This window comes from Desmodus rotundus, chromosome 11 (genome assembly GCF_022682495.2).
Source record: "Desmodus rotundus isolate HL8 chromosome 11, HLdesRot8A.1, whole genome shotgun sequence".
NCBI lineage: Eukaryota > Metazoa > Chordata > Mammalia > Chiroptera > Phyllostomidae > Desmodus > Desmodus rotundus.
Genome location: NC_071397.1, coordinates 87,788,304 through 87,801,341, shown reverse-complemented (window position 1 = coordinate 87,801,341; position 13,038 = coordinate 87,788,304). Strand labels below are relative to the sequence as shown.

The following is a 13,038-nucleotide window of genomic DNA, read 5'->3' as shown; positions in this document are numbered from 1 at the left end:
ATCTATCATGATGCAGAATTCCACTGGCAAAAGTTTATTCTCCCGTCTTCTAAAAATAGCATTGTTATGTGTAAGACAATATTGCAACAAGTTTATCAGTTCTCTCCTTGCAGGTTACAGAAAACGTGACTTGACAGGCGTAGGCAGTGTCACAGGTTTTGTTTTCGTTGTTGTTTTTCTGCGGCTTTCCACTTGATCTGTCCATGATGCGGGCCTTCAGGAAGTTCTCTGACCTACAGAACTCATCCTCCGGCCCTCAAAATTCCAGCACCACCCACAGCACTTTCACCAGGGCCACCCTTTTGGCTTTGAGCTCCTTGGGCTAAGGTTGGTTTTGCTACAACTTTGGTGAATGTTTGTCTGTGTTAACATTTTAAGTCTTTTTTTACTTATTTATATTTATGGGGAACAGAAAGGTGTAGCCAAATGGGATCTGGCCACTTGAAAATTCAATCTTCAACAGGCATAAATATATTCTCACTGCACACTACTCCAGAATGTCCCTCTTATTTAAAAAGTGTAGTTGGCCGATACTAACATGATTTTCAATGAGGTCTTTATACAGAGGCTTCCACGGAGATGCTACAGTGCCTCCTTCTTTAAGTGTAAAAAGAAGTGCAAGTCTCCCCCTAGGAGCTCCAGAAAAATAAAAACCTTTAGGACATCTCTTCAGAAAAAAATTAAATTAATTCACAATCATAATCATTGAAGACTCCCACTCCCTATAAACTAGTTCCATGAAATCCAGAAGGCACCTGAAGCAGATTTTCTGAGCCCCATTATGTAAAAAGTAAAATAAAATAAAATAAACTGCATGCCACACCGAACAGGCTTGACATGGATTAACGAACTATCAAATTATCTTATTCAATCTTCACAGCAATCATATAAATTAACTATTTATAGTTTGATTCTGTAAAGGAGAAAACTAAGGCTCAGAGAGACTAAGTGACTTGCTCACGATCAGTAAATAAATAGTAAAGTTAAAAAGTCGAATTCAAGATCATTTGGTTTAAACTGTGCATTCTTCAATATATCATACATGTTCTGAACTTGAAAAAAACTGACCCAGGTGCAAGGTCTTGGTCTTTCTCCCAATAGTTTCTTTGGGATCTTTGCTCAGTAACATAATCTCAGTTTCCCCTAAACTTATATCCACTATTTACTGAATGTAATTCTAAAATACTCTTGACTTCCAACAACATGAATAATTGTCACAGTAGGTATTTTTCCAAGGTCCTCTCAGAGTTGGGATTCTAATCCTCGAATTATCCTCATTGAATTTTATTCTCTTCAAATGCAGACATGAATCATCAGTTTTCCACTTTAGTATCCATAAGCAATATTTAATTTCCTCAAATTGGAAATACAAACAGCATCATGAAGTGAAACATGTTCATTGCCAAGAGTCTAAAAGAAGGTCTAGATTCAAATGCTGGCTTGGCCCTGGTTAGCTCAAATACGTGGCAAGTTTCTCCCATTCCTTAAGCCTCTGCTTCCTCACGTTAAGAAAGAATTTTACTATTCACCTGCAAGAAATTTTTGAGTACTAAATACTGTTTGCAATGATCCTAACACAGTGCTTGGTCCAGGTAAACGATAGTAATCCAGTGTTGGCAACATCATCATTAGTATTATTTGGTTCAAAATACGATATGCAAATTTGTGAATAATCACGAACAGCTGGTAGAGGGTACAGGACATGGAGCTAAAGCCAGAGCTTTAGAAAAATAATCTTTGCACTTAAATCTTAGAGTATTTCTGAGGAAGTAGCACGATCATATGGCTTCTTGTTCTCTGTCTGACTCACATACAAGAATCGGACTCTCCCGCACCATTAGTTTTATTTCAATATTGACTATTCTGACCTGATGCTTGCAGATTTCGCTTTTAAGTCGTTCCATCTTTGGTTCATATCATCAAGTCGATGCTGAAGCATAGTGGCCTCTTCAGAATTTCCCAATGCTTTCACCATCTTCTGCCTATTGCCATCAATACTCTTAAATATGTCATTATGGGCATCAATTTCTGCCTGGATGTCCTAAAGAAGGAAAAGCAAAGAGACAGTGCAAAGTATTAATGTTGGCATTCCTACACAGAGCTTTGTTTGTATATCCACAGATAAGGTTTACTTTTTAAAAACAAAATAGTGACTTTCACCATAAATTGTAACGAATTCAAGTGTTTCCAAATTTCTTACATTAAAAATAATATTCTTTAATACATTGAAGATGATAACAATCTTCAATACATTGATTTTCCAGTTCTTAAAAATAAAATATATCACAACATATTTCATTTTTCAGCTAGTTAGATTCAATCGAATTCTTTCTCCCATTTATGTCTGGGTAAAACTCCCCTCAAAATATGAAGCTTTAAAGAAGTTGCCAGATAATACATCATTTTAATTGCTTTTTTAACATTTAGACAAACTTACTAATTGTTCATTCCTTCAATCTAATACAGTTTGTTTCTAAAATTAAAAAAAACCCACTTTCATAAAAATGTCCTCATTAAGAAATAAAAACTTGGGGTGGGGTGGAGGGATGGGGAGAAAAGGCATACAACTGTAATTGAACAACAATAAAAAAAAGAATAAAGAAATAAAAACTAATGGAAAAATAGGAAAGTACTTTGTTCATTTTTATAAAGTAAATTTTAGTGTAGTTTAAGTAAATAAGAACTATTATAAATTAATAATAAAAATTGGTTCAGGCATTGCAGAAGCATTTTAATACATGCATGAGTTTGTACAGGCTCATGCATGTATCAAAAGCCTTAAAACTGTTGAAATTACCTATCCTAGGAAGACTCATATATAAACACATTTATCACATTGACTGTTTTTAAAGTAAAAAAGTAAAAGAAGTGGAATTAAGAATTCCACTCCTGGAAATACATCCAAAGAAAATGAAAACACTAACTCAAACAGATATCTGTACCCGTGTTCATAGCAGCATTATTTACAAGAGCCGAGACACAGGGAAGCCCTAGCTGTCCTTCGACGTTTGCATGGATGAAGAAGATGTGAGACATATGTGCCAGGGAACGTTACCCAGCCATAAAAAGGAAGAAATCCTACCACTTGTGACAACACGGATGGACCTCAAAGGCATTATGCTAACTGAGAGAAGTCAGAGAAAGACACACACTGTACATTCTCCTGTGGAATCTAAAACAAGCAAACAACGGGCAAACTTACAGAAAAAGAAACCATACTTTTTACAATTAACCAGAGGTGAAACATGGGAAGTGGAGAAATTAAAGGAAAGTAGTCAAAGGGTACAAACTTCAATTATTAGATAAATAAATACTAGTGATGTAATATTTGATGTGATAACTATAATTAACACTTGTGTGTCACATATAGAAAAGTTGTTAAGAGTGTAAATCCTAATAGCTCTCATCACAAGGAGAAAATTTTTTCTTTTTTTCCCTTTCTCTTCTTTTTATTGTTTCTATATGAGAAGAGAGATGTTAGCTTAACCAATTGTGGTAATCATTTCACAATATCTAGAAATCAAACCTTCACACAGTACACCTTAAACTTATACAGAGCTAAATGTCAATTATTTCCCAATAAAACTGGAAATCAAGTGGGAACTATTATAACACATTGACAGTAATATAATATCAAGCTTAAAAATGGAGGATACAAAACTATACGTTAATTTTAAAGTAGGTATTTTTTAAACAATTTTTATTGTTGTTCAAGTACAGTTTTCTGCCTTTTCCCCCTTAAAGTAAGTATTTAAATTAGCATATGTATTTCTACATCATTACATACATACATTAAAAACTGTAAGCAATAAATCAAGGTAATATATCTCTGTATAAGAAGATCAACAGTGATTTTAGTTTTCTTCTTTAAACCTGAGTTTCCAAGTTTCTATAAAAAATGGGGTTTCTTTTTGTAATTTAGATAAGCATAAGAATTTTAAAGTTTAAAATGCAGAGGGTCTTTGATTTTTTAATACTCTCCCATTATCCGGTTGCCCACACAACTATCTGTACTAATTTGGCAATCATCTGTTCCTCCTGAATGAAGTGGAAATAATCTAGTTGTAGCGAAGTCTCATGTGACGGCTGCTATTATTCAACCAGTGAGCGTGAACTTGCAAACAGAACACACACCAGAGGGGGCCGCGAGGGTGTGGGGGAAGTCTCCATGGCATTACTTGGTAAGTATTAAGGCAACTTACTGCAAAAATTAAAAATGTGTATTTCAGGCAATAAATCTGAATTAGTAAAGGGACAAAAAACTCTTAAACACTATAGTTTCATCACCCTTCTCACCTTGGTTTTCCTTCCTAAGCCTCACTCTTCTGCAGTTTCTCTAGTTCTAAATGAGCATGATGAAAAATTGTCATAGAAATTCTCTGAATACTCAGAATGCTTTTATTAATGTGTAACTCAATTCTGGTAAACACTCGATGTCACCCATGAAGAACCAAGGCTTAGAGGCCAGCATCTGAGTGACTGCCCTTCGAGCACCTACGGCCTACACTAACCAGAAGGATGCATGAAGAGGCCTCTGCACCTCACTGTTCAATCAGCGTGGTAGGAAGGCATCACTTACCCAAAGTTAAGGGGCAGAACAGCTCAATTATAGTTTCTGAGGACATCTGTGATGTCTAACATGACACTAATAGGATCATATTTGAGAAGGGGGAGAGATGAACGTAAGCTCTGACAGACAGCTTCTGCAAAATTTATGCTCCACATTTGCAAAGCCATTGGTCTCTGGGGTTATCTGGTCCTGATGACAAAGCTACATCAGGCTCACCTGCAGAGCGTGACCTGAGTACACCCGCGATTAGGGTTAACCACTGAACAAAGTCTCCGATGTTACTGATTCTTCTGCATTTCACTAGCACCCCCGTTCCAGACGGTGCAGAGCAGACACTGACAGGAGCAATGGAATAGAGCCAGAAACTGATGTAAGGTTCTCAGGCAGGGCAACATTATGAATGGAAAATGTCAATCTCCTTATAGTCTTAGCTGGGAATGCTTCAAATCTAGATATAGATGTAGATGTAGATGATATAGATGTATAGATAAAATATCTATGATATTTACCTGTCTCAAGAAACTTCATGACAGTGAGCAAGCCTCACTACCGCCATGCAGAATCTGGCCCCAAACTCCCTGTATAAGTTTCTAGCCATTGTTATCAATGGCCCACACCTAAAATCACAAGGCAACACGTAGCCAGACCTGTTGGCTTCCTTCCATATTCAAGAGACATAGGAAGACAGAAACACATAAAAATCCATATAGTGTTTCCTAAGTTTCACAAGAGCATTCCACATCACAAAATTTGGGTACCAAAGCATGAGGAAAGTTTGGCTCCTCACATCACAGCAGGTAATGCCTTTTCCAACCCAGCACAATGAGGAATGGAGTAAATCATAAATGCATCGCTGACTCAGTCATGTTACAAGTATTTCTATAATGTTTTGGTTAAAAGCACTATCTATGAGCATGTATCCATGTTGGAATATATCTTTCAATACCTGAAAAGCCCTTCCACACATGAGTCTCAACAACAGTTAGGAAGAAAATCAACAACCAGAAAGTGATCAAAGAAAAGGAAATCAGTATACATTATTTTTTTAATGAAATATTTGGTGGCATACTTTTTGGAGCAAATATATCACGAGCTCCTAAAGAGAGAAGATCATCTTAATATTTCTTTGTGATCCTTCACAGGCTCTGAGACTAATATAAAATAGATCAAAGAGGGAATCGATATGTACGTAGACATACAGATGATAAACAGGTGGGTGTATAAATGCATAAATGAATGTATTAATAAGTTCATCTGGTCTGACTGGCATATTAGCCACTCTAGTGCCACAAAAAATCAGATAACTAAATAATTAGGAGATGTAGTAATCATTTTGTTTAATCTCTTCATTTAAAAAGTTAATATAGGAAACCTAAAATTATTCAGAAGCCTGCACTGGAATGTCCTGCTTAAGCTTTTCACTGGAAATTTAGAATTACACACAATTCCTGAATCATGCTTTACAATCACCGTACAACGAAGCACTGGCTTGAAAGTGAAGACGCCAGCCCAGGAGGCTGTCAGATTATGACTCTGATATAGCGGCAAATGGTGAAATAAATTAAACTTCCATGAAACAGGGTTTACTCTCACTGCATAGTTGGGAGGCTTGCCCTAGCAATGCTTACCTCTCTCCCCTGAAAGCCTTTCTGAACATTACACAACACAGAACGGATATTGACAATTAGATATGGGGACGTAATCCATTTAGAAGCACAAAGCAATGCTCTTCCAAGCATTTACCATAAGCCAGTCATGTGCACAGGGGGGCCACAGCAAGGTATTCAGGCAGTGAAATAGCACTTGGAAACAGAAGAAATATTTTACACATTCGCTTGCAAGTCTTAAAACATACCTTCAAATAATGTAAACATAATATGGAAGGTTAACAAAAGCCAGGGGTTTAGAATAAAAGGACATAATTTTCTAGCACCATTAAAAGCCTAAAATTTACCCTTTCAGAAGAATCTGTCAGAAGACGGTTATAAAAGCTCGCATCAGGTCAATGATCTTTTTGTATCCATCATGCAATACCCAGGACAAAATAAATTCACCAATAAAGGAAAACATTTACTTACTTATTTAATTACTTAATAACTGATATTTAACACCAGTTTTGCCTTTAACTGGATATTTCTCTAATGATACAACCCATAGAGATATTATAGGCAAATACTTCCTATCACATAACTTTTATTTCATTATAATGTTCTATAATCAAGTCGTGGCCCTAAATATATAAGTAAAATTTTCCTTAGACGGTGATGTACAGAACCGTTTGAAGCCTCTGATAGGAGACTGAGATCTGGAAGAGTAGCAGCAGGAAGTCTGCAACAACTGCACTGGTGCTGGGAGAGACCCGTCGTCCATGGGGCTTGTCGACCTAAGTGTGGTTTATTTCTGCACGGCACATTTGCCTAACCCTACATGGACATAGCAATGTTTTCTCTGAGCGAGTCCTCACCCCTTTCCTGAAGGTGAACGAGTGAGGTCAGCAGCAACTCCCCTACTGCAGCCCGGGGGCCAGCTAAATCAACAAAGTGAACCCTTCGGGAAAGGGAACCCACTGTTCCCTTCCAGAGTAAGGCCGGACTCAGAGACAGCGCGGGGTTGAGTATCGGGAGATCAATAAGAGTATGGTCAGAGCTTTAGGTTTTGAAAACGAGGAATCATAACATTTTTAAAAAATAGGTATTATCTAAAAAATTACCACAAGTACCAGATAATATCATCAAAGTTCATTATGTGATACATAAATATACTTTGAGACAGTCTGTAAGGCTTCTGATGAGTTATTGCAGTTAATCAGTCAATTAATAATTACAATTAATTTATTGACTTCAACGAGTTATTTAATTAATGATGTATAAGCTACATTTCCTTTCAACAATTAATCTCATAGATTTTAACTGCTCTATTAATGATTATGAAACCACCACCTAGTCTGCAGCAGCACTTGTTAAATAAGAAATCAATACCAGTAATGTTCTTTCCCCACTCCCCGGGATTATAAATATATATCAGACAATGGAGTAGGAAAAAAGTTAAATTAGTAAGTGGAACAAATTTACAATTAAATGCACTTTCAAGACAACTTGAACAAGCCAACTTGCAATGATAAAGAATCAATAAACTCCATTTTAAATTCCAGCATAACAAATACTGCTAGTAAGAAAAATATTTTTCACAACAAAAAGTTCCAAATTCTTGACTGCATACCAGTTGTTACTAAAACACACTAAAATCCTAGTGAATTAAAAAACAGTGGCTTTCTGTCCAAGGTACCCTTTATATAAGCAGGTTTGACCTGCACACAAAAACAAGTTCCTTTTTTTAAGATTTTATTTTTATTTATTTTTAGAGAGAGGGGAAGGGAAGGAGAAAGAACGGGAGAGAAACATCGATGTGCAAGACACACATGGATTGGTTCCCTCTTGCACACCCCCAACTGAGGGCCTATCCTGCAATCCAGGTATGTGCCCTGACCAGGAATCAAACAGGTGACCTTTCAGTCTGCAGGCCAGTGCTCAGTCCACTGAGCCACACCAGCCAGAGCCAAACACAATTCCTAAGAGCAGTTATTAGATGTTACATGTGGCCGAACTATTGGCCCATCTTAATTATCAAAACCAGATAGTACAATCACAAGTGAACAGGCCTGAAAACCTAGTCAAGGATCTTCTATGTCACATGTTTTAATCTATAATCCTGGGACACCCAACTCCTCAACACCTCGCCTGTCTATAAGCAGTTCCCATTGCCCAGAAAGTTTTCAATGTCTTCCCCCAACACAGACACACACATCAGACACAATCTCAGTTATTTCCTTATCTTTTTTTATTGTTGTTCAGTACAGTTGTCCCACCTTTTTCCCCATTGCCCTCCCCTGCTCCCCCCACTCACTGCCACAGTCAATTCCCTCTCATTGTCCGTGCCCATGAGTCCTCTATTCGTATTGCTTGGCTTGCCCCTTCTCCTTCTTTCCCCGGTTATCCACCTCCCTCCTCCCCTCTGGTCACAAATACCATATGATCTCACCTGTAAGTGGGACCTAATCAATAAAACAAAAAAATGAGCAGAATAGAACCAGAGACTTGATATTACCTTATCTGAAACGCCTCTTTTAATTTAAACCCAGCTTAAATGTAATTTCTTCAAGAAATACTTCACTGCACCCCAATTAAATTAGGACTACGTGTTATTCTATAGCTCCCTCTACTTTGCTAAATCACATACTTGTACCAAAAAATGCCCTTGTTTAATGTCTGTATCCTCCCAGTCTGTACCAGGCTGGCAGCTCAGTGAGGGGAAGGCTCCATGTTCTCCACTCCGTCCCTGCACTCAGCCCAGTGCCTGCTACAAGCACTTCACAAATATTTACTAAATATTGAACGAATGCAGAGATCTTGAAATTGGAAATTTATTGTGTCTTCAAGGATACATTTGTTTTAAAATTAGGTGTTACAAGTTGAGCAGTAAAATATAGCTTCAAATTATAATTTTAAGTTAGTCATCGTAAAGGAGGTAAAGGTTGTAAAGAAAGTTCCGCACTGAGCACGTTCGCTCTGTGCTGTCACTATGGGAAGCAGCTTTCCCAAATGATTCACAAAAAGAGTGCCACTGTTCAGATTCTCACACACACACTCTCTCTCTTAAAGAAATACCATTATCATTGATCACCTAGTATCAGAACTGCATAAATTAACAGAAGGCAGCACTCAAAATGTCACTGAGCTAACACTGTCCATTACTCCATCTTCTTTGACCATGAAATAAATGGGACTGTACACAATGCAAACGGCTGAAGTGTGACAGTATATTAACAACCACGGAAGCCATCAGATACTTCCTTTATGAAGTACTTTCAAGGAGAAAGTTAATTCCTTCCAGTCAGACGGCAACAACGCCAACTCCTAGGCAGGGTTTTGGAGAGGTGCGCCGGTTGGCCAGCATTCTGTGTCAAGTCAACGGTGCGTCTGAACTCTTCAGTCACCTGGACACAGCGTCCTGATGCTGCCCCCTCATCACCTGCTTAGACGATTAGGACCTGCTTGGGGCAGGCAATACGTCTTGTCACAAGGTCATCCTCTTCTGGTGAGAAGTGTGTCTCAACCCCCTCTTTAGGACACCTCCTCTGGGGTACTCATGGTTCCTATCAGCTGGAGTTGCCTGACCCTTGGTGAGCTGTCACCCTGAGGAAACAGTAGAGGACATTTCCTGACTCCTGGATCGCAAGGACTCCCAGCATTGCTTTTTCTGGCTTTAGACGCTTAGGAATGAGTACCAAGTGCAACTTGTCCTTCCTGTCTATTCTACAAATCACAATCCCTGCATCACGTGTTTGGTGGCTAGATAACCAAATACAGATCTCAATCATGAGCCAAACATTCATTTATGAATGAATACCCAATATAAATCACAAACCACTGGATTTCTCTAAAATTCAATAATATCAACCAGAATTTACATCACAAACAAACTGCTATCCTGAAGTTAGGCTGAAGGCCGCTGTCTTCTGGGAATTTCAATCATCTGACCAGTCTACAAGTTTTCATCATAGGAGGACCCATTACTATCCAACCTTGGACCCGAGTTTTCGTAAAGCCTGAAATGGCTTCAAGAATACAGCAAAGTTATCTGTTTGCTATGACAACCCAAACATCAGACCGCGCAATTACAACTACTGATATGAAATGAAAAGTGTAAATCACTAAGGTTAGTATTGTCTCTAGAAGCAGATCACTAATAGTGAGTTTAAAACAGGACTAAGGGAACTGAGAGTAAGGAACTAAAGAAAGACTTGTTATTCAACTTCTGAAGGTGTCACGTGGCTTTTGCATTAGAGCAGTAAGCCGTGGTCTTTGCCTAGAAATGGCATTAGTGCTTCCGGAGCTGGGAGAAGGTGGGTAGTTGGGTTTGAGAGGTGTGATGCACTGGTACCATTCTTCAATACCAGTTTGCCTGGCAATGAATCAATGTAGCAAAGGCTAAATATATGAGATGGCTTTTGTCAAAATACACAAAGGATTTTTTTCTTAATACTTGAACTGAAGAAAAATACATTCATGTTTGACAACTTCCTACAAATGAAATATGGCAAAGAGATTAAGTTTCACATAGATTTTTATAAAGGCGTCGAACACAAAAATAAACATGTAAGGAGAACTGCAGACTGTGAATCGCAGCAAGACGGTTTCTTTAAATTGGCTCTTTGTCTCAAAAATTAAAAAAAGAGAGTCCCAAATCACACCTCTGACAGCAATAAGCCAGTAGACTCCTTTCCTGTCAATACAAGCACTAAAAATAAGAATAAGAAATAAGCTGATCCTAAGGGTTGGGAGTTAAAAGTGGAAACGTACTCATAGGACCAGACCTTGTCACTCTGTCAGTAAACTGGCCTAAAAGCAAAGGCAGGTTCCTAACCTCTGGTATCTGACCGAGGCTTTTAAGACTACTGGCAGCCATTACAATACAAAAGTCCAACTATTGCCCAGAATCATTGCCTCTCAGGGGGTCTAAGTAATGAATTATTCATGTAACATATGCCCCATACCTTTGTAGGAAGAAACTGACAAATCTATACAAACCAAGCCAGCAGACCACTTCATGGTCATAAAGCCCGTCACCTGCTGTTACCAGCTGCCATAAAGAAGATATTCTCTCCCTCCTCCACCCCTTTTAAATGGTGAACAAGTAGACTGGGAACCATCGTTTACTCTCAGGAATTTAGGTGCTTAACAACATATTAAAGCAAGAGGTCAAAGTGCGCCCTGTGTTACAATCCTTACTTCTACCGTCGGGGCTGCAGGGAGAGATGGGGAGAAGGGTGCATCCAACCAGAAGTGAAATTCTTTTTTCCCCATATTCTGCCCACACACTGTTTCAATCATCAGGGGGCAATAACTGCAATTGTTTTGGAACAGCTTTCAAACTTTTCGAATGACGTGGTTTTACACCATTCTCCTCTGGCAACTGTAGTTTTGTAAGAAAAAGCCCATGATTCCATTAATGACTCCATACAGTCTTGCTTATATTTGTACTCTTAATGAACCATACGATATTCACGGTGAAAGCCACTGAGCACATCTTTAACAACTGATAAGTAATTGATTAGGAACACAATGAGAATCCTTTGCCTCTTTTTCTTTTTCTTTACAGCCTGGAAGTTGAAAGAAGATAGGTGCTTGGCATCCAAAGTCTAAGGCGGGCAGGGGCCCATGAGCCGCACGTTGAGGTTTTCTGTTTTGTTTAACTATAAATGTAAGGTAGCATTTGGCAGGCTAGACTCGGTCCTAGAGTGTGCCAAGAACTTTCCTATGGAAAAAAAGAACTAAATGCAATATTAATGATCCAAGCATTAAGTCTCCACAGCGCATGCAAGCACTGTGTGTTTAAGACAGACACCCTCGGGGGCAGGGGGAGGAAAAGCTTAAGATCAGACGTGCCATCCTCACTGTGAGGCATCTTCTCCCGGCTCTCAGGACTGAATCTTCGGAAACAAGGCTGGAAAAGGCAGTGCTGGGCACTGTGGGGAGATAAACCTGAGGGGTAAGGAAAACAGGACCCGTGCCTGATGAAGTCAGACTCTGGCATGAAAACCCAGTGTTGTTGCTGGTCTATTATTTTTTTTCCTCCAAAATAACTTTCAGTTAAATTACCAACCATCTTGAGTACAAAAGATCTCTTCTGATGTGGAATTCTCAAAGTGACAGGCATCATGGGAAGCCCTCCTGACCAAAGGAAAGAATTGCTAATTTGCTCTTTAAAAAAAAAAAAAAAAACTTAAAGAGGATATCAAATCAAGTATGCCTTAGAAATGATATTAAATAATCAGAATCAATAGAATACATGCCATCTAAATGTATAGTAAAAGACAAGAAAAGAAAGAAGGGAAAAAACAAGCACATTCATGAAGTCGGCTTTCTGCATACCTTTTCAAACTTTGCCAGCAATTCCCGTAAGCTGAAGTTCAGACCAATCATCGTCCAGTAGCCCTTGAAGTTTACATCTTTCCGGCAAACTTCCTCCAGACAACAGCGTTTAACTTCCAAAACCCGTATCTTTTCTGGCTATACTTTAAAATCCTTTGTAAAATCCTTTACAAGCCTTGCCCTTGAGCTATGGTCCATGAGGAGCAGCAGCAGCTTGCACTGGGACATGTTAGCCACCCCACCGAGGGTCCGTTCTTTCATGGCCTTTGGAGTTCTCGAGGACTAGACCTGCTCCTACAGTTTCTGGGAGCTGTGTTCCATGAGGCTGGCATGGTCTCCTTTTTCTCTGGGAAGCCCAGGATTCCCTTTTGCTCACCTCACTAATGACCTGCAGCCCACAACTGGTCTCTCCTGGGCCCCAAGCTTAGAGTTTGGTCTCAATTACACACAGCAAAAAGAAGCTATATCCTGGAAACTTGCATGAGAGAAGGCAAAAAAAAAAAGAAAAAAATAGAGCCAAGTATTACCAACTTCCTC

At 38.8% G+C, this 13,038-nt stretch overlaps 1 protein-coding gene across 9 annotated transcripts in view; it reads right to left on the bottom strand.

The window, feature by feature from the left end:
* The window catches only part of UTRN (utrophin), a 448,258-nt gene that overhangs the window by 144,350 nt on the left and 290,870 nt on the right, over positions 1 to 13,038 (bottom strand). For all 9 annotated transcript variants that reach the window (XM_053914383.2, XM_024551943.4, XM_053914384.2 and 6 more), the window contains one exon: positions 1,869 to 2,041. In XM_053914383.2, coding sequence (XP_053770358.1) covers positions 1,869 to 2,041 — 173 coding nt within the window. The remainder of the gene's footprint in view (positions 1 to 1,868; positions 2,042 to 13,038) is intronic.